General features: G+C 52.6%; 1 protein-coding gene across 1 annotated transcript; it reads right to left on the bottom strand.

Annotated features, from left to right (window-relative positions):
* Window positions 1-696: 696 nt before the first annotated feature.
* Window positions 697-21,189, bottom strand: E2F2 (E2F transcription factor 2). Its single transcript, XM_074377189.1, has 7 exons — window positions 19,558-21,189; window positions 13,935-14,040; window positions 11,820-12,039; window positions 10,847-11,005; window positions 9,645-9,759; window positions 7,737-7,929; window positions 697-4,033 (listed from the first exon to the last, which is right to left on the bottom strand). Exons 1-7 carry the CDS (start codon window positions 19,807-19,809, stop codon window positions 3,765-3,767), a joined length of 1,314 nt encoding a protein of 437 aa, XP_074233290.1. The 5' UTR covers window positions 19,810-21,189; the 3' UTR covers window positions 697-3,764.
* Between the last annotated feature and the right edge of the window lie 448 nt (window positions 21,190-21,637).

Raw genomic sequence — 21,637 nt, 5'->3', positions numbered from 1 at the left:
CTGCTCAGGTGAAATGGAGAGGAGGAAAATACTTTTTTTCAGGAACTGACGAAGAAGTCCAGTGTGGCTATGGGTGGTGGGAAGCAGTGGCAGTGAGGCTGGAAAGGTAGGGTGAGCCAAGTGAAGGGGCACTTCCTCCTGAGGGGAGGGAGGAGCCATCCATCAAGGAGAGGAGTGACATGAGAGCTGTTTTAGAAGGATCTCTCCAGATTAGTGGAGGGAATGGCTCTCAAACTTCAGCTGCATTAAAACCACCTGGAGGACTCATTAAGACACAGATTCTGGGTCTCACCCCTCGAATTTCTTATTCATGTCCGGGGTGGGACCTGAGAATACGCATTTCTACAAGTTCCCAAGTAATGCCGGTCTAAGGGCCCCACTTTGAAAACCACTGATTCAGAGGGGATGGAGAAGGATGGGGAGCAGTGAGAATATTAAGGAATCCATAGAAACAGCTCAGGTGAGAGGTGATGGAGGTGGGGCAAGGGCTCACATTTTAGATCAGGGTGCTGCTAACTTCTCACCAATAAGTGTCTTGTTGGTGAGAATTCAGGCACAATAAGCCAGTGTGGGAAAGGGAGGCTGTTTCCGGGGAGAAATCAGTCAGTTGGTCAGAAGAGTCCCTGCCCTCACAACCTGGGAGGATCAGACTCACACTTGGTAATGATCTTCAGAAAGCACAACAGAGACAAGGCACCCAGAGTTGACATTTAATGCCCAATCGTTACCACACAAGGGTGTTCACACGGTGCTCATCAAGGCAGGACCCAGGGTGAAACCAGAAACGAGGATGGAGGTAAGTGACCCGTATGGAGTCCCAGCACAGGGACCAGGTTCCCTCTAGACACATGTGCCACATACAAGGCTTCTTCACTTACCCAGGAGCCAGCAGGGTGGCCGGGCTCTGGTCACTGAGGGTTCCCGAGGGAGAACAGGGTCCCAGGATGAGGTGGGGAGCTCGGAACACAGTGATGAGAACCAGAAAGCTGCTTGCAAACAACCCCAAAAGGCTTTCGCTTCAGACGCTTTAAGCCACACAAGGCTTGGTCGCGGGAACACCCACACTCACTAAAGACTAAATATAGCACAAAACTGAGGCTGAGAACACTCAGGGAGAGAAAATAAGGTCAAAACCACACTAGAGCCGCTTTGACACACGCCACCCTCCTCCTCCTCCCTGCATCCGGGCAGGTCAGACCACAGCACGGCCGTGGGGAAGGGACACCACTCTGGTTTTAAGAAATCTCTTCAAATCTCCAACTCTAATGAACAATTTAATGCTACTGGGTTCCCTGGAGCCTCTGAGCCTTGGAGGCCCCTGGGGATATGAGTGACATGGGGGCGCTGCTGGAGGTGCTGGGAAATTTCCTGGTAGAAATAATGTACCTCAGAAAGAAACTGTTCTTTATTCTACTCTGGTTTTAAAGTTTACCGGTCCCCTGAAGGCAATTCCACTCAAAATGCTTCTTAAAGCACCTGATGGAACCTGGGTGGTTTCAGGTGTCACTGGCAAGAAAGAGGCACCAGCATGTTTCCTACCCTGAGCCTGAGGCTTGGTCTGGGTGGTCCAGCCCCTGGGCCAGGCCAGGTATGGAGGGGACAGAACAGGAAGAGGTAGGGGCAGCTGCCCTGGATATCGGCCTTGGGCCCAAGGGGCAGCCCTTCTGTCTAGCCTTATGGCTGGGCATTTGGGGAATGAGATTAAATTCTGGCGAGACTTCACCATTAAATTCATTGCTGGTGGGTCCTGACAGCCTCTTCTTCCTTTTCTCTTACTTCTAGGAGAAAGCTCTAGACAGAGGTCCAAGGTATAGAAATCAATTATCTCTGCCCTCAGAACTGGTGCGTGGCTAAACGGCAGCCCAGCGGAAACCTCACAACAGCACCGCTGTCTCAGGCCCCACATGCCCCAAACCAGATCCCAGGCAGCACCCCCTTCCCCTACCTAAGGGCCAAGGTGGTCCCTTGGCCCTGGGCACATTGGGCTTCAAAACAGCCTTCTGATGAGGCCCGTGGGAGTATTTGGGGAAGGGAGACCAAAGGCACCTCTGTAAAGCATACAAAATTAGCACTGTTTAAAGAGCGGGGCATCTGTGATCATTCCTGAGAGGGTGCTAACTTGGGGACCCAGGAAGTTGAGCAAATGACAAAGCATGACTGTCCACAGCTGGACATTAACTCATATTGGATCCCGCTCCCAAAGAAGTCCACTTTCCAAACTTCAGATGCCAGTAGATCAGCTCAGGAACAATTCCATGGAGCCAACCTCGTATCTGAAACCAAATTAATGCTACAAACTTAAAAAAAAAAAAGTGCTGCCCAGCTGAGCCCTTGAGGGAACCAAGCTCCCTGAGGGTGGGTGGTGGGTCTCTCAGACCACCACTCCTGGCTGCCTCTCTCCAGAAGGCACAGCCTGGTTCAGCCCAGAGCACCCCCACCCCAGGTTGGGTTGGGGAGGAGAGCTGACCCCCACACTTAGCTGAGTTACAGGGACAATGTTGGACGGTCAAGCCTCTGGGGGGAGGGGATGAGGCCAAAGACCTTCTCAGGACCCCAAGCCTGAAGAGGAAACCAGAAACCATCTCCCCATTAGCTGCCAAGGTCTGGTCTGCAATATAAGACTCTCTTCCCTGTCACCCCTTCAGCACTCCTGTGACAAAAGGAACCAACATGCCATCAAGCCGTGGTCACTTCTGTCCTTGGGGGTCTGTGTGAGAGCTGGGGGGGAAGGGGAGGCCCTTAAAAAATCACTCCCTTCAACAGATACAGCAAAAAAATCCTTCCAGAAAAGGGAAGGATGATACCTGCAGCTACCAGAGGTGTTTTCTGGAAGCTTCTTGTCTATGGCAGGGCTGCTTCTGCCTCCCAGGTCCTCAGTGTAAAACAACTCCTGTCCCAGCGAGAGGCAACAATGGAGAAAAGGTGCCCCTGGCAGGGTTATAGCTGCTCCCACGTTCCTGCCCTGTTTCCCCAGGGGCTCTTCTGGGCTGACTCCCCGGAGGATTGTTCTTTACATTCCAAGGGGAGGGAGAGGTAAGGAATTCCGTAGGATGAGGTCTGCTCCTGTTTCGCCTGGGCGGGGGCTGGCTCCCTGGAACCAGCTCTGGGACACAGGAGACCAGCAGTCCTGCAGCCCTGCTCGCTAGCATTAGGCGGCCCAAGTGCAATTAGCATTCCAGCAGGCTGGACAGCCCTCAGAGGCCCTGCCCCTGCTGCTATGGGGAATCGGGGAGGTGGCCTGGGCCCCTGGGAGCCCTGGCCTACCCTTGGACAGTGGACGGCGCTACGGCGCTGGGCCTGTCTGAGGAAAAAAAACTAGGAACTAGAACTACCTCCCTGCTAAAACTCAAGGAAGGCAAACAAACAAAACTCAACCTGAAATAAATACAAAGGCATTAAGTGCTTCTTGATAAGTTGAGGGTCCTAACTGCCCCTCACAAGGCAGTGGCACGGCCTCTACTTGGACCCGGTCACTTCCCCTGTGGCCCTTCACGTGAGAGGTCAGAGGTCAGAAGACTGGCTGGACCCTCCCAGGCCCAGCTCCCGTTAGGAAGGACAGGACCCAACCCCTGATAGGCTCCTCACCCATATCCTCCACATCCCCCTGGACAGCGGCGGCCGGCGGGTGGGTAGGAAAGGAAAGGGGGTGTCCCCATACCCTGAGGGGACCCTCATGTCCCCTGTCCTGTGCAGGCAAAGGGCCTGTCGGTCTGTCTGACAGGAGGTAGAGACCAGGCAGGACTGCTGGGGGCAGGCAGGGCCATTCAGTTAATCAGCAGGTCCCCAAGGTCATATGAGTCGAAGAGGTCACTGATGCCCTCCCCTCCATCCAGGCCCCACAGGTAGTCGTCCTGATCCAAGGGCGGGGAGAAGCTGATCAGAGGGGAGCTGCACGGTAGGGTGGGGGACAGGAACTGGTCCTCGGTCTGCTGCAGGAGTGGGTGTGGCAGCTCCAGCATGCTGTCGGTGGCCTCCAGGGGGACAAGGGATGGCAGGGGCGGCAGCGGGACCTGCTGGGACGTCAGTGCTGGCGCTGGAGGCAAACAGACAAGGGTTATGCCTGATGCTGGTGCCGAAAGCCTCTGGTCAGATCTCCAGAAACAAGAACAGCCTCCAGTTCCCCGGACAGCTGTGTACTCTGCCTGTCTTTCCTACCCTTCCCTGCATCTAATGGCACAGGGTCACCTCCTTTTCCCGCACCAGCTCCAGCAACTGCCCTCATTCACCCACACTCTCTCCCTCCCCCTCTCCTGTCTCCAAACCCACCTCCACCTTCTATATTCAACTATGTCCCCTGGCATCACCAAGGCCCTGGCCCCTGAAATCATTTTCTCTTTCCTGTCACTCTCCCAGATCATTCCCATCAACACACAGACATCCTCTAACAACACCGAGCTTTAAAAAGCATCCTTCCCTGACCTCATGACTGTCTCCAATTACCAGCCCATTTTACTGCTCCCTTTCACAGTGCATTTCTCAAGAGTTACCTATGCTCACTCTCTACTCCCCACCACTATTCACTCCTCTACCCACTCCAACCTGGGCTCCGTCCCCACCATGCCACTGAACCAACGACCCTGCGTTGCTAAATCCAATGGTCAGTTCTCTGGCCTCATCCTCTTTGACCTTCCAGCAGAATCTGATGCAGTTGCTCACACCCTTCTTGAAACATCTTCTTCACTTGGCTTCAGATGTACTAGATTCTCCTGTTTCCTTTCTTATATCTCTGGCTGCTTCTCCTAGGTCTCCTTTCCTGGGTCCTCCTTCTCTTCTTCCCAACTTCCAAGCCCTGAAGCCCAGGGCTCCATCCTCAGATGCTCCCCTCTGGCTGCACTTCTTTCTCCCCAGGTGATCTTAGCTGGCCCTGGGGCTTTAAATCCCTCTCCAGACCTACTGCCCCCAAGTGGACGCCCACCCTCGGGGCTCTGGGCTCCTGCGTGACTGCTCCTGCTTCACCTCTGCTTGGATGTCTGAGCTACACCAGAACTCAGCCTGTCAAAACCAAGCTCCTGATCTTCCCCCAAACCTGCGTCTTCCCCCATCATATTGAATGAACCCCCTCCCACTCAGTTGCTTAGGCCAAAAAGCCCAAGAACCATCTTTAATCCTGCCGTCTCCCCTGCACCCAATCCAGCAGCAAGTTCAGTCAGCTCTGCAGCCAAATTAGCCCTCTAAGCTGCCCATTCCTCTTCAGTTCTGCTGCTTGATCCTGGCGCCAGCCCCCTCCTCTCTCACCGAGGCCCCTGCCCGAGCCTCCTTACCATTCACCTTGCTTCGACTCTTGGCCCTTGCAGTCTGAGCTCTGACTTAAAAATGGCTTAGAATAAAATCCAAGTTCCAGGCAGGACTGAGATGGCCCCCGCATACCTTTCTATTCTCTCTCCCACCTGCCTCTACTGCTCACACTCAACCTCTCCAGACACACTGGCCATCACCGATTTCTCAGCACACCAAGCTCATTTCCATTTAGAGGTAAGGAGGTGAATTTCCCACACAGGGATGTGGAACCACTGGATATCTGCTGCCAAATATACTCTGAATCTCACCCAGAATTTCACCATTTGAGTCGTTCCTTACCAACCAAGCATTGCTTTGAAAATACAACCATGCTGCTACGCCAGACCGCCTGAGCAATCTCTCACTAGTGTAACTCTGGGCAAGGGACAATGTTTGTAGACCTCCATTTCCTCATCCCTAAAATGGGGATGATGATACCTGCCTCAGGTGTTGAGAGGCTTACATGGGAAGTGCAGGTAGACAACAGCTGGTCTGCAGAGACCCCTCGCTGGGTCTGCCAGCTGCCCTTCTTAAAAAACAAAAATAGCCCCTGTTTACTAAGGGCTTGCCCGGCCCAGCTCTGCTCTCAAGGAGAGGCCTGTTTCACCTCCTCAGACACTCAGGCAGCCCCGAGGGAGGCACTGTTGTTACCTCTGCTTACAGGTGAGGCAACTGAGGCTCAAAGAAGCCAATTAAATGTAGCATTTGAATAAAAAGAAAATCAAATGTTGCAGAGGACTGCAGGTGTCAGAGTTAAGACGCCTGGCTTGGGAGCGAGGAAGAGGACAGCCCCTCTCACCCGCTATAGGACCCAGCACTTCAGTTTTCTCACCAGGAAAAATAGGGCCCACCTCACTGAGTTGCTGGAAGCAGCTACTAAGATATCACACGTGAGAGTCTCTCCCTCTTTTCTTTCTCTCTCCCTCTCACCCGCCGCCTCTCTCGCCAGAAGAGAACTGCTCTTTATAACATCTATGCCCCAATCACACCCTGAATGGCTCATATTCACTTAAATATCTCCAAACCCACACATAGTACATGCTCAATTCACATGAGCTTTTTTAAAAAGTCACATGCACACTGTATCATCACCTGAAACCCACCCAATAATCATGGAGTTTCAATGTCTCCATTTTAGAGATGTGAAAACAGAGGCTCAGAGAGGTTAGAGCGACTCCCCCACAGTCGCCCAGTCACAGGAGGTGAGGCGCAGACTCAAACAAGTCTCCCAACTTCAGCTCTAGTGCCCTCAGCCACGTTTAGGTCTACCTCAGAATGTCACAGCCCGGAGGGATGTTAGATGACTCCTGTTCAAACCCCTCCCATCACAGATGAGGAAAACTGAGGCCCCAAAGCGTTAGTGATTCCCCTGGTGGTGCCAGAACTAGGATGGAAACTGGGTCCCAAGACTGGAGTGGCCTCCTCTTTGCACGTGGCCCCTGGCGCTCAGACCTTGGGCCAGAACATGCTTCATGTGCATATATGCATGTGTGTGGGTGTTTACCTTCTGGAAAACTTCCTCCTGCTCTTTTCAGCAGGTATAACACTCAGAGGCCATGTGGCAAGGGTGGAGAGGGGCAGCAAGGGAGTGGGCCCCGCACAGAGCTGGGTTCTGGGCTGGCCCCTCCACCAACTGTTCTGTAAGCCTCTACTGCTCTTGGGCCTCAGGCTCTTGACCTGTATAACTGAGGTAAAAACTTCACCCTTGCTTATGCAGTAGGTCCCACACCTCTGCCCAAGGTCTCAGAAGACAACCGAAGGTTCTGACTCTGGAGAGCTGTGCACACGTTGACAGTGGATCGAAGAAGCAGAGCGCAGGCAGAGGAGGGAGGACAGGGTGGGGCACAGGTCTGGGGTGGGAGATAGGCACTGGGAGGTGCCCAGAGGGACAGATGGCTGGTGGAGGGACAGCCCTGGTCCCCAGAGCAGGTCAGGGGCACAGGAGAATCACTAGAGGAGAACTGGGAGTCTGGGCTCTTGTCTAAGCTCTGCCACTAACTTGCTGTGTGACCTTAGGGAAATCACTTGCCCTCTCTGGGCCTCAGTTTATTCATGTGTCAAATGAAAGGCTGAGTTACATCATGGGTCAGCAAGTTTCTGTAAAGGTCTGGATAGTATTTTAGGCTTTGCAGGGCATTTACGGTCTCTGTCACCCTACCCCAAGCCCCCAATTCTTTAAAAATATGAAAATCGTTCTTAGATCATGGGTCATATAAAAACAGGCCAGATAGTTTTATTAACCCTTGAGTTAAAGAAATGGAAGCGTCAGCTTCCCCAATGAGACAAGGAATGTGCATGTGCTTTATAAAGTGTAAAGTGCAACGCACACGTGTGGGGGGAGGACAGTGTCCCTGGCTGCTGGGTAGAAGGCAGGTACTCAACAAATGATGATATGGAAGAGGAAACTCCAAGGCTGGTCACTCTTCCCACCTCCTGTCCCTCTGGACAGAGGGTCTTACCTGACGATGCCATGGGTTCTGTCATCCCAAGGTTGGTGCTGCTGCTGGGCTGAGCAGAGTCAGGGCTGGGGCTGAGGGTGGAGGTGGAGGGGAGGGGCTCCTTGGAAGGACTGTCGGGCTCCTGCACCTCTTCTGGGCACAGGTAGACTTCGATAGGCCCCTGCGTGCTCTTCAAATATATCTGCAGGTTTTCCTGGAGAAGGGAGAGAGGCCAGGTCATGGCTCTGGGCAGCCGGACGCTTCCTCATGGATCACGAGGCTCCCACCACTCATGCCAGCAAGCTCAGCTCCTGAACTGGGCACTGGGGCCGGCCCCATTTGGTAGATATCTGTCTGGACCCTCGACCTCCTTCTTTTAGGGAGAATGCCTTGATTTTTCTTTGGGAAATCACTCTTCCTCTACTCTCAGGCCTGAGCTGGTATCATAAAAGCTATCTTTACCACAGCCAGGGGCGAGCCCACCTGGGGACGGAGTTGGCCCAGAGAACAGAAGAGTGAGAGATGGCAAGTGTGAGGCCGACTTTAAGTCAGGGTTTGAGATCTGCATCCAGCCTTGCCTACGATCTCCAAATCTTCCCCTGGACCTGTCACTTGGTTCCCCCCAGGCCCTCTCAGTTAAGCCAATTGGACTTGGCTTCCTGTTATTTGTAACCAAGAGACTCGGATACCTGGCCTTCCCACCCGCCTCCTCCCTACCCCATACCCGCAGCTTAAGGCACAACTAACTACACACATGCCATTCTAGCTGGTGTTCAGGTCTCCACACCCAAGCTCTGGCCATTCCTCTGCCTGCCCTTACTTCACCTGGCAGAGAGCCTATTCATTCTTTTTTTTTTAATTATTATTTTATCATTCTTACTTCTAATGGAGGCACATGGGAAATGAACCCAAGACCTCGTGCATGCTAAGCACATGCTCTACCAATGAGCTATACCGAACCCCTGATCCTATTCATTCTTTAGGACTCAGCTTAACTGTCATCACCCGTGGGCTCTTCTGCCAACTGTCCTTTCTCCAGGCCCTCAAAGCATATCTTCAGTCTATAAATGAGAGCATCACTGCTTGCTTGCTTGGGTCTTTTTCCCACAGGTCCTGAGCCCCTCCAAGGTGATGGCAGGGCCTTATTTATGTTAATTTTTTTCCATTAAACAAATTATTTCTTGAGCCCTTATAAGACTCTGGGCTAGGGGTACCACATGGGTGGAACATGCTTTTGTGGAGGTTACATTCTAATAGACGAAGCAGAACATAATCATGTAATCACCAATATATCCCAGCAAAAAGAGGTTAAACGTGATGGAAAAGGACAGGTGGTTGTGAAATCTGGGGGGTAATTAGGGAAGGCTTCCTGAGGAGGTGATGTTCAGGTTGAGACCTATAGAATGAATAGCAGTAAACCAGGCAGAGAGACGGAAGAGTATTTCGCTGAAGGGAACAGCATATGAGAAGGCCTAGTACTAGGGTCAAGTTAAGTGTGGTGGGGAAACTGCAGGCAGGTCAGCATGGTTGCAGTGAAGACAGAACAGGGGCAGCATGAGAGAGGAGGCTGGTGAGGTCAGAGCACAGAGGGCCTCAAGTGTTAAGAACTTTGGTCTTTAACCTAGGAGAGCATGGTTAACACGAAAAGATTATTGTGAGTACTAACCCCACTGAGTGTGGGTACATGTGGGCACATGCAAGGGAACGCAGGGGCTGGTGGGATGAGGGGAGAAATCAGGAATACACATCTTCTCAGGCTGGTACCTGATCCAGCTTCCACCACTTCTGCCCTGGCTCGGAGACCATCGTCTTGCTGTGGCCATCAGCATGGACCCAGGAAGACTGGGACTGGGCTGTACCAGGGATGGAATCTGCAGAGCTGCCCGGAACTTTCCTAACCCTGCTCTCCACCAGGTGCTCGCCTCTCACCTCGTTCCTGTCAGGCACTTCCAGTCTTGTCTGCGGAGGGGCCTTGACAGCGATCACCGTCTGCTCCTTAAAGTTGCCCACAGCACGGATGTCCTGGTAAGTCACATAGGCCAGTGTAGGGGCAGGAGAGTCAAGGGAAGTGACTGGTCAAAATTCAAACCCCCAGCCTGACAGGAAGAGATCTAACCCACCTCTCAAAGCCTCTAAACATCTCTTTCTCATTCCTTATGCAACTTATAAATAACCCCAAACTGTAACCTGTTCTTTTAATATCATAAGCTAACTTGGATCCCTTTAGAAAGAAAGCAAGTGGGGGTGTAAATCATTAAACAAAAAAATACTGCCTTATATCAGTTTTTTACATAAAGGCTTCATCTGCCAAGCTAGATTATTAGCTCTGAGAAGGTAGGAAAAGGTGCCTTATTTCTTTCTATTTCTCACAATGCTTACCATCCTTCCAAAAAGGTCAATCCAAATACCAATTACACGGTCAAAATGTGGGGAAAACGTAAGAAAAGCCATTGCAAAGTCTATGCTCTTTGACCTCATTGTTTCAATCCTAAGAATCTAACCCAGGGAAATAAAAAAACTTGGGAAAATGTTCTATACATAAAGATATTCATCACAATGTTGCTTTTATAAAGGCAGAAATCTAGAATCGATCTAAATGTCCATCTCAGGTCTTAACAAATCAGAGTGGTCTGAGTAGGACATTCTCAAGCCCTTTAAAATGAGGTTAAGCCATATGAAACTGCTGTTTTTAGAAGTAAAAAAAAATGGTCCAGTATCAGCAATTTCATGTGGATCAACCAAATAGGAAGGATATGTAACATAAAAACCATCTATAGTAACATACTAAGTGGAGAAGAGCAGGATAAAACCTTATGTGCAGCAGGTACACGCTGTATTTAAATAACACATACCCTGTGCATAATTAAGGAACGATGGCTGTGTCAAGGCGGCAGCTTTCTTTCTTTTCTCCATTTTCCAGATTTACAGAAATGTACTTGTCTTATTTTTATAATGAGAAAGTAACTTCAATAGACATGAGAGGAAAAGCCACTAGGGAAGGAAGGACAGAAATGCCAGAACCCTAGGGTGGGTCGGTCCTAGCTGGGAGGTACTGCACCAACTCTGGATAGTTATGAGCCTACGACAGCTCCCCTGCTCCCGGACCCCTTATCCCCAACCAAAGAGGATATCTCTTGTTGGCCTTGTCCTCCGTCAAGTGCTTGAAGTTCAGAGAACAGCTCTGGATGAGCTGGTCCAAGGCCTGCTCCATGCTCATCAGCTCCTTCAGCTCCCGCCCCAGCTGCTGCTGCTTCCCCGGCCGAGTGGGGTCTTCAAATAGTCCCCTGCCTCTGGGGACAGAGAATTCCTCCAGCGTTAGTCTCAGTCCACATCCAGGGACCCCAATCCCAGGGCTGCTGTGCAAAGCTGCACAGATGGTATGGACAAAACCAGGAAGAGGCCACTCAAATGGCCTACAGTGGTGCCTTCTAGGTTGTACAAATCAGTGGTCCTGCCTAGCTCCCAGGGAGCTGCCAGGGATTGGAACTTGAGGTTTAAAAGAAACAAGTCAGGGCCTGACCCCACTTTGGGGGGGGCTTTCAACTCTATCTACCCTGTGCTCCAGGCTTCCCCAGATGGTAGAGAGCTGGAACGACTTCAGTCCTGATTGCTCCGCCTGGGTTCTTTTAGAGTTCACGCCAGGGGCTGCAGGTCTGTTCTTTAAGACTATAGAGTTGAGAAAAGGGTCCGGAGTACTTATATCTCAGAGCTGAAAGGAGTCAAAGTAACCACAGCTCAGATCCCAGGGGACTTCCCTAAGTTAGGAGAGGGCAATCTTGGAACCCCTGACTCAAGAGAATCTGGGGTCCTTTTAGCCTTTACATGTCCTAGAAATCATTCTCTGTCCCCGCCATGCTTACCTAATATTCCCTCAGCACACTCCTGCTCTTCCACCCATCTCTTAAATACATTGGCTCCACTCCCAGCATTTAAGCCTATTGGATTGGATGTTGCCCTTGCTTCTCCCCGCCAGCACTTGTGCCCATTGGATGTTGCTCTCAGGCCCGCCCTTCCCCCCACCCCCGCATTCACAACTTCTGGATCTTGCCTCTGGTTCTGCGCATGTGCGCCCCCTGGTGCCGTCGGCCCCACCCAGGCACTCACACCCACTGGATGTTGTTCTTGGCCTTCTTGCGGATGAGCTGGATGCCCTCCAGCACATTGGTGATGTCATAGATGCGGCGCTTCTGCACATCCAGCACCTCGGCAGCCCAGTTCAGGTCCAGGACCCCATCCTCAGACTCGCTCAGGAGGTAAATGAACTTCTTGGTGAGCAGCCCCAATGACGTGTCATAGCGAGTCTTTTCCCCGGGGGACTTGGGGGCTGAGGAGGAAAGGGACTCAGTCACTGCTCAGAGAGGGCCCCCTGCGGAACCTCTTCCATTGACCTGGGCCCACTAAGTATCCCTCTTCACATGAGCACCCACTTGCCAGTTTACAAAGCACTGAGAGGGAGAGGGTCATTCACCACCACTGTCCAAACAGGGAATCCAATACCTAGAGAGGGAAAGTGACTTGCTGAAGGTCTCACAATCGGGGGTAGAGTCAGGGCTGGAAACCAAATATTCTAACTCCTGGTTTGCACCTTTCCACCAAAGCTCAGGGCAGCCATAACACCACCACCAAATACTTACTGTGTGTAGGTCACTGTTCTAAGCACTTTCCATATACAGCAAATTTAATCCTTACAACACCCTATAAGTCTGGTGTATAACCATCCCCATTTTACAGATGAGAATACTGAGACAGACTAAGTAACTTGCTCAGCTCACTCACTTATAAAGTGGCAAAGCTGGGATTTAAATCCAAACCATCTGGTTCCAGAGTCTTCCTTCCTAACCATTACCCTTTCCTGCCATTATGTCAGGAATTTGGAATTAGGGTAGGGAGGGAACAATGAGCTTGGATTTGAGAAAATGTTTATAGACTTGCTTTTTCTCCCTTCCAATTTTGATATAATTGACATACAGCACTGTACAAGTTTAAGGTATAGACTTGCTTTTTCTTTCTATCTGTAGCCCAATGATTATCTGAGAGGAATCAGTCCTATTATGTCACATGTGGCAGGTTCATGAAAAGGTCCCTTTCTTAATGAAGTCGATGTCACAAGACCACATCTCAGCTGCAGCATCTTAAACCACAAGAGGACTTTTGCAATTTAGTGACTTGCAAGTCATATAGCAAGTTAGTGGCCAAACTATTTCTGGAAACTGAGTTTTAGAGAGTCTCAGATTCCTCTGGAAGGGGACTTTAGAACCTCTTAATATACAGACAAATACAGGCAAGTATTCGGCACACACACTGATTTGTCCATTTTTGCACCCATGGCAGACATTACTGATTGATTAGCACACTTAGGATCCTTTAATAAAGAGCTCTGGGCAGCCTCTAGCAATCAATTGGAAAGGAAACTTTCATGCTATTCCTGATTTAGCTGGGCCTTGTTTTACAGATGAGACAACTAAGGTTCACAGAAGAGGAGCGATCAGTCAGGTCAGGGCAGAGCCCTGCCCAGATCCCCAAATTCCAGACCATCATGCTTCCAACCCAGTCACAAACCTTCTTCATTAGGTCTCTGTCTCCCCAAAGTATTGTTCCTCCCTAACACAGTTGCTTGAACTCCCTCTTTAAGCGGAATATTGACAGAAAATATCAAGAGGCAGACATTCCCTCCAACTTAGCTTTAGGAAGGCACTATGTGTGCAGCCTCTGGATCTTAAAAAGCTTCACTTCCCTTTCAATCACTTATTTACCTGTCTGCATGTGGGAGAAAGGCCCTGGTTAGCCCCCATCACTCTCTGAGCTGGATTATTTCTTTTAGAAAAGGTCAGATCGAAGTGATTTCAAAACTTTAAAAAATAGTAAGCTGCCAAATAAAATGCCAGTCATCACGTTTAGATCATGAGAGCGATGTATAGTGTGGGAGGAGCCATGCCAGACCTGTGTGTATGGGTTCTGGTCCTGACTCCACTGACGAGTCGTGTGACCTTAGGCAAGTCACTGACGCTCTGAGTCTCCAGCTGCCTCGTCAGTGAAATGGGGATAATCCCACCTCCTGGCAGGATCCAGTGAGAATGCACAGGAAACTGCTTTGTAAACCAGAAAGTGTGCTACAAATATTAGTCCTGGTGATTTGGGCAAGGCTGCTGTCCCCTGCCCCTGCCCACCCCACCCCCGTCTCCTGAGCCTGCCCTTAAATGCCCCATTGGCGTGGCTTACTTTTGGGGCTGGGGAGGCCATCCACTCTAACGCTCTTCCCCTTGGGGGTCCGGAATTCAGGGACTGCAGGCCTCCCGATCCCCTCCAGGTCCAGCTTCCTTTTGGCCTTGGGGAGAGAGGGGAGAGAGAGGTAGAGTTTGAGCATCGTTCCTCCCCCGACCCGGGGCCAAAGCACTGAGGCCCCCAGCAGCCACCTCCTGCCTCAGTTTACCACCAGTCCTGGGTGAAACAGCACTGTACCTGGTAAGGAAATTTCAATGACCCAAAAAGTGAGCTCTCAGGGGAAGAAGTCCTATTTCTGGGGGCACACAACACTCCCGTCTTTGGGGGCCCAGGCACTTGAGACTACTAAAGCCAGTCTGGGTTTTAAACTCAGGGTTCCTTAGTAACAGGCCCCAAGGTCACTTCTACATCTACCCCGCCCCCAACCCCTCCACTCCCAGGAAGGAGCCGGTGGGGCCTAAACCACATCAGGCCCAGGAGAGCCCCTCCCTCCCAATGCCCGAAGCAGCTGGCCCAGCCAGACCGAGTGCCCATCACAGCCTCACAGCTGGCCCTTATCAGGGTGGGGCTGGGCATCCACCCAGACCCAGGGCACTTCCTGGCTCAGTGCCACACCCCAGGGAGGTGCCCACATGAGAAGCAGTGCAAACATCCCCCACCCCCATGTTTGGGCTCCAGCTCAAGAGCCCCAGGCCTCCTGAATAGACTTTATTTGCCATTCTTTCTTCGCTGAGAGGGGCAGACAATGAATCCTTCCCCTGTGTCTTAAGGACAAGCAGCTGAGGTCCCCCTGCTCCCCCTCCCTGTTCCCGCCAAGCTTGGGAAACACCTGCTGGGGAAATCAAACCACAGACCCATCTGCTCCTCTCCACCCCACTGCCACCCGGCCTCAATTACGCCCAGAAGCTGCACTGGCCCGGAAGGGGCCTCTCTCCTTGTTAGGGCTGGGCAGAGGCAGGGTGGAGGCACCGGGGCATGGGGGCACTGGGGCACAGGTCAGAGGCCTGGGCTTGAATCTTCACGGGCTCACTGTGTGACTTGGGGAAATGCTCCACATCGAGGAGCCTCAGTTTCCTCCTCTATAAAATGGGGTAGAATAGATCTACGGCAAGGGGCCGTTGTAAGGATTTAAGCAAGACAATCTTTGTAAAGTGCTCAGCCTGTGGTTCAGCACACAGTAGGTGTTCAGGAAATGCAGAGTCCCTTCCCAAAAATCCAATCTTGGCTTCTTTCTTGACAAACTATTCTGGAGGTCACTGAGACCATTTCCTTCTTCTGCCCTTCCCCCAGTCACCCGGACACCCTACGCTGATGGGGAGAGAGGCTTATTTTAACCTTTGGTGGTGAGGTCATGCTCAGCAGGTCTGAGACTTCTAACCGCTGCTGAGCACAGCTGGGCTGACAGGTGTGGGAGGTGGTGATGGCTCTTCCTGCTGTCCCAGATCTCTTCCCCCAGTTCCTGCCTCCTTCAGGGAGTCTTCCTGGACTGATTTGAGGAGCCTAGCAATGAGCCTCTCTTCCACTCCCACCCAGACCTGGACATAATTACCTCCTTGCTTATTGCTCTTGAAGTCTCTCTGGAATATTCCTTTTCTAATCTCCCAGCTGGTGAGATGCTAGATTCTAGGAAAGGTGACCTGATCTAGCCCCATCTTGTCTATAGAACAAGTCCCAATCATTTGCTGAGACCTTCTACCTGCCTCAGACCAAACCCCAGCATTCATCACCTCACTGAATCTTTCTAACACCACGAATCCCCATTTTACAGCTGAAGTAACTGAGACCTGGTGAGGTCCAAGGTCTTTATCAATCCTGATCAAGGTTGTCCAGCCCAGGATCCTGCATCCATCCCTCAGAAGGAACACCAAGGACAGGGAAAGGAAAAGTCAGGCTGAGTTCTACCTAAGGCAGAGGTGGCAGCCCAGTCTCTCCCCAACCCCACTCACATCCCCCACTTGACAGAAGCCAGCCCCTGCTGAGCTCACAGAACACAACAGGAAGAACCTCACTACCTGCAGAGCAGGGAGGAGGGGAGGACCTTGAACAGAGTACCTGTGCTGGGCCTACACTTGTTCATCCGTTCTACCTCAGTACGGCAATCCTTCTTGGCAGACAAGTGGAGACTGAGAGAGGTTAAGCCACATGCCCAAGGTCACACAGACAAAGGGCAGAGTTTGAACTCAGGTCTGTCTGACTCAAAAGCCATGTATCAGGCTGCTCAGCTCCAACCCACGCACATTGCCCAAGAATTTGCAGGAATTTGAGCCAGGGCCTGGCTATGCCTACCTGCCCACATCACTTTCCTTTACACACACACACACGCACACACACACACACACACACACCAGCCCTCTCCCTTTTCTTGCTCTCCTTTGCCCTTATCCTGTGTTATCAGGATCCCTAAGCAGCAAAGTGTCCCCTTCTTGAGGACATCTCTCTGACACATTCGAGCACTGCCCAGAGAAAAGTCAGCTCATGGATAAACCTGAGCCCGCAGACCAGAAGTAGCAAAGGACAAGCCCAGGAGGAGGGCCAAGGAGAGGCTGAGTACAGGCCTTGGAGTTGGAGCTGCCTGGGTTCCCATCTAGGCTTGGTGAGCTGGGCAAGTCCACTGACCTCTTGAGCTCCATCTGTAAAATGGGGATGCTATGCTCCCCACTACCGAGGATGCGGTGAGAGTGCGGCAGAGCGCGTGCTCACACAGGGATGGGGAGCTGCGGTCGCTGAAGCAGCAGGGGCACTGGCAAGGGGAAAGGTCCCAGGTGAGCTCAGGAGTGCGGGAGATGTGCCGAGAGCAAAGGCCAGCTCGGCTCTAACCTGACCCTCTCAGGCAGCCCCTGGGCTGTTTCTCACAGGCCTGCCAACCTCAAGGGAGACAAGCAATGCTCCTTCAGCCCTAGAAGTGAGAAGGCCAGAGATCCCAGACATACCTGCTATGGGCAGCAAGGTGAGGAAACTGGGGCTCAGAGGAGGGGAAGTGACCTGGCCAAGGTCACACAGGGAGTGGAGCCAGGTCTCTCCGAAGCTCCAATTCCTAAGAGAGATAGTGGGGGTAGGAGCCAGTGTAAGGAGTTGAGAGCCTTGCTTCCAGATCCCCGCTCTGCCTCCAGGTAGCCTGGGAGGGACTCGCTGCCCTGCCTCCCGAGGCCTACATTTCCTCATCTGACCCGCCTTGTAGGGTTTTTCATTAAAGTCTTCATTTTCTTCCCTGGTCTCAGAGGATATTTGGAAAATACAGACAAACGAAAAGGAAAGAACTCTGCAGAATCCCACCCTCTTCACAGGTTCCTGCAGGGATGACACAGAGTGAGGCCATGTACCCCACCGGCTGGTGTAGGGACTCAACCAAGAAGCATCCCACGCCTTCTCCAGAGGTGGTGGAGAGCACTCCAGCCAGGGAGCGAGGAGACCTGGGTTCCCGCCTTCATTCTGCCATTGAACTTGGTTGCCATCCCAGGGCAGTGCCTAAGGTCCCTTTAAACAGCAGCTCCCCAACAAATCCTGCTCACCCTGCACTTTGCAGTCTGGCCACAAAGCAAGAGGCCACACCCAGGGTTAGGTTTGGAGCTGCTCCAGGTCACACCCTGTTAAAATGAGTAAGCAGGGGGTCAAGACCTGCCCACAGGGTTGTGGGGCACGGGGCAGCTGGGGACTGACAGGAGAAAGGGCTCTGGGCCCTGGAGGCCTTTAGGGTGATCTGATGTAAGGAGACTCTCCTACTTCTTGGCCTGGGACTTGGACAAGTGATATCACGTCTCTGCTCAGTTTCCTCATCTGTAAGATTGCTCTGGTCCCAGGCATCTTGACCAAGATAGCGAATGTGAAGAGTGCCAAGCAGTGCCTGGCACACCAGAGGCATTCAGTAAAAGAGAGTCATTCTTGCTGTGATCTCTGAGCCCCTTCGGGAGGGAGGTACAGACAGATGCACTCGGCTCCTCTGGGAGGGAAGCAGTTCAAAACCACAGCTGTTACTGAAACTCTGACTAGTCGCCTGAAAGCAGCTGGCCAGAGGAGAGAATGGGCCCACCACTGAGCCCCCTCCCTGTGGGCACCCAGCTCCTAATCAGGCAGGACTGGAGAAAGTCAAGGCTGCAGAGAAGAGACTAATGATCACCTGCCTTGTGGGTTAGACACCTCCCTGTACGACCTTGGACAGGTCACATGCCCTCTCTGAGCCTCAGTTCCCTCCTGCAATATGGAGCTACTAATAGCACCTTACTTCACAGGGGGCAAAACTGCTTTAGGCTGTAAACTGCTGAACAAAAGACAGATACAAAGTCCTGGTTTTCTTTGGCTGCTTGACCTGTAAAATAGGAATAGCACTCCTGCCTCCTTCCTCCTAGTTGTAATAATGTGCAGGAAGGGGCTCTGAAAAGGTTAAAGCCGTGAGCATGGGCAAAGCATGATTCCCGTAGCAGGGAGTGGGGAATCTGCCTACAGCCAGAGACAGCTGGGGGCCTGTGCCTGCTGAATGATTAAAGTCTGATCAGATGCCTCTGGGGCAGAGCGGGTGGTCTATCCCCTGCACCTGAACTAAATTCACCACTTACAACAAAGCAAACCTACAACATCCCCGTTTCCCCACCCTGGAGCTTGCTCCTAAAACACAGGACCTGGAGCTGGAAGAGACCTGAAATGAGTTAGTCCCACAGCTACCCCCCCCACAAACACACACACACACACACACACACACACACACACACACACACACACACACACACACACACACACACACACACTTTCAAGAAAAGAAAACTGAAGCCCAAATTGGGGCCAAGACTGGTCCAAGGACACAGTGTATTAGTGGCAATCAGGACAAGAAACCAGGCTCCCTAACTGCCACCCCCACTCCCTCAGGGCTCTTCCCACTCCACCCCTACCCTATGCTTGTTTCGATTCTCATGGGCTCCAGGAATTCCACTCCCACAAAACACACCCTGTGCCTGGTGCCACCACACTTTGGGCCCTCCCTGGCATGGCCTGGGGGCTTGAAGAGGGAAGAGTCAATATGAACAGGAACTCCAGGGGGCTGCCCCCAACTTGCACCTGCTACTGGCTGTCTGGGATGGAAGACTGGGCCTGGGGGAGGACCTAGGGCAGATAATGGGGAAAGAGTTAGCTGAATGGAAAATTTGGAGTCTCAAAATTTTAAAGTCCCCACAGTGTCCCCTAAGAGACCTGCCCCCTATTTTAAAGTCCCCACATACCCCAGGCTCAGCTCAGTGCGGGAACCCTGGACAATAGCAGGTGCCCAGTACTAGTTTCTGGGCTATAAACAATGAATGAAAGAATGAATGAATGACAGCAAAGTTGATTCCATGGCCTTCCCCAAGGTCACAGGGTGCACTGGGGGTGGTGGGTTGGGTCTCCACACTCCTGACCCAGTGCTCATTCCATTCTGCTCCAGGGGATGAGGTTATTTCATCCCAAGTCTGAAAATGAAACGCTGTTCTACTCAGCTATTGGGGGCAATGGGTTGTTCTGGAAGCTGAAGACTCCCCTTCTCCCTCCCCAGACTCGACCTGCTTCACTCAAACTGGGTCTCTGGCGCCCATCCCGCCTCTCCCACACCCGGAAAAGCAGAGAAGGAAGCGTGGGTGTGGAGGGTCCCCAGCATTACCGGCAGCCGGCCAGCCGGCACGCATCGCACAGCTTGACCCTCAGGTCCGTGGGGGGTGGCGTCGAGGCAGGTGCCTGGCGCTGCAGCCGGAGGCACAGTCTGCGGGTACAGCTGGGTGTAGTAGGTGGTGGTGGCCGGGCAGAGCTGGGGGCTGCTGAGGCCAGGCGACCACAGCTCGGTGGGGCTCATCGCGGGCAGCCCCTTGGGGGACGGCCCGGCGGCCGGAGCCAGGGCCCGGGGCCCTCGCAGCATGGCGAGCCCAGCCCCCAGCTCCCCAGCCGGGCCTGGCGCCCCCGCCGACACCGGCGGGCTCCCGAGCCCGCGGCGGCTCACACCGCCCGCGGCATGGCGGGGAGGCCGGGGGAAGCCGCCAATGGAGCGCCGGCGGGGCAAGGCCGGACCCTCCCCTCCTGGCCCGCCGCCGAGCCGGGCAGCGCTTGGAGATCGCCGCTTGGAGATCGCCCGGCGGCGGCGGCACGGCCAGGGGCTGCTCCGCCCCGAGGGCGGCCGCGACCCGCTAGGGCCCAGTGCCCCCAAAGGCTTCGGCGCTTGGGGTCCGGCCGGCTCCGGGGAGGGGTTCTCTGGGGTGGCTGCGGGCCCGGCAGAAATGCGATGCTCTCGGACGGGGGAGGGGGACTGATTGCACCGACTCCCTCTCGCCTCGCTCTCGAGTCCCTGAGCTTTTCTCTGCTTCTTTTTTTTCTTTTTTTTTTTTAGCGCGAAACTGCGTGCCGCGAAATTCGGATCTCCCGCGGAAAATGCCGCACTTCGGTTGGTCGCTGCAACAGGGACAGGCTCCACCCCTCAGAAAGGACCCGTCCCCAAGGCGGCGATTGCAACACGAGCTTGCTGCTTAAAGGGGCCACCACACCTGCTGTCGCCTGGCAGAAAAACAGACTGCGACTCCAACACAGCGCAGAGACAGCCGCACTCTGGGGACTGGGCCCGAATTCCCTGGGGTCGGCGCGGGGAAACATTTTGGCGCGGAGTTCTGACCTGAGCCCCGACCCAGCGGTACATTGCCCAGGCCCCAGACCTTTTGGTAGTCTGTATTATAGCTCAGCTAACATATAGGTATTTACATTCTTTCCCCCTGTAAAACGAAAGCCAGGAACCTGTTCTTGGCAACGGGGCGAGAGGCGGAGCCTAACATGTATATACCTCTTCATAGGGAGATACATCTATTAAGTGCCCACAGTTGCCAGGTAATTACGTCTTATTTTATTTAATTTAATCCAACAATCCTCAGAAGAGGAATGGCGGTCTTCGTGATAAAGATGGACAGTCTGAAAGTCTAGGTGACTTGCCCAAGTTCACACAAAGAGCTTCAGTGACTTGAGATCTGGTAGTTCAATCTGGGACAGGTCAGCTCCTGATCCTTTGTTTGTTCCAATAAAAGGCTCCTCCCCCACTCTCCCAAGTTGTGCTCACCCCTTGCAGGCTTGGGTAGGGGTCCAGAGTGCAGAGCTCTGACCAGTTCACAGTTGTTTCCCCAGAGCCCAACACTCAGTAAATATTTGAACATCTCCAGGTTTCTCCTAAACAATCCTTTTGTCACAGGTCTTGCCTTCCTCACTGCTGATGATCCACTTAAATTCCTCACCTCTCCAGTTTAGAGTGGCCAAGGCTCAGAGAAGTGACCTGGGCTAGTGAATGGCAGAGCTGCTCGAAGCTGCCGCTGAATTCCAGGTCTGCTGAGTCCTGCCTGATGCATGTGATTTCTATGCAAGTCTGAGCCTGGCATTCAAAGCACTTCAGAGTCAGTTCCCAGCTTAATACCTCATCCTCGGATTTTGAGGATGAGGTAGCAATAACGCATGGTGATGAAGAGCTCAGACTTTGCAGAATACCCAGGCCTAGTCTAGTCACTTTACTTAGCTGTGTGACCCCAGGCAAGTTTTGTAAACTCTCTGAGCTTGGGTTTTCTTATCCCTAGTAACACTCACCTCGTAAGATTGTGGGGAAATCTCATGAGATAATGCGTGTCAAGCTCTCAGCACAGAGCCTGCTTCATAAGGAACCTCAAGACATGGCAGCTGTGGTTACATCTCTGGCCTTATCTCTAGGACACAGGCCCCCT

The sequence above is a fragment of the Camelus bactrianus genome, chromosome 13 (genome assembly GCF_048773025.1).
Source record: "Camelus bactrianus isolate YW-2024 breed Bactrian camel chromosome 13, ASM4877302v1, whole genome shotgun sequence".
Classification (NCBI taxonomy): Eukaryota; Metazoa; Chordata; class Mammalia; order Artiodactyla; family Camelidae; genus Camelus; species Camelus bactrianus.
Note: the sequence above shows the minus strand (reverse complement) of the source record. Positions and strands in the feature narration are given on the sequence as shown.

What these genes read in the sequence shown, in the direction of transcription:
- E2F2 (XM_074377189.1), bottom strand. Translation starts at nt 19,809, where the DNA reads ATGCTGCGAGGGCCCCGGGCCCTGGCTCCGGCCGCCGGGCCGTCCCCC. An exon ending in TGCCGGCTGGCCGGCTGCCG is followed by an intron (nt 14,041 to 19,557) that starts GTAATGCTGGGG and finishes TCTCTCCCCAAG; the next exon opens with GCCAAAAGGAAGCTGGACCT. An exon ending in AAGAACAACATCCAGTGGGT is followed by an intron (nt 11,006 to 11,819) that starts GTGAGTGCCTGG and finishes CTCTGTCCCCAG; the next exon opens with AGGCAGGGGACTATTTGAAG.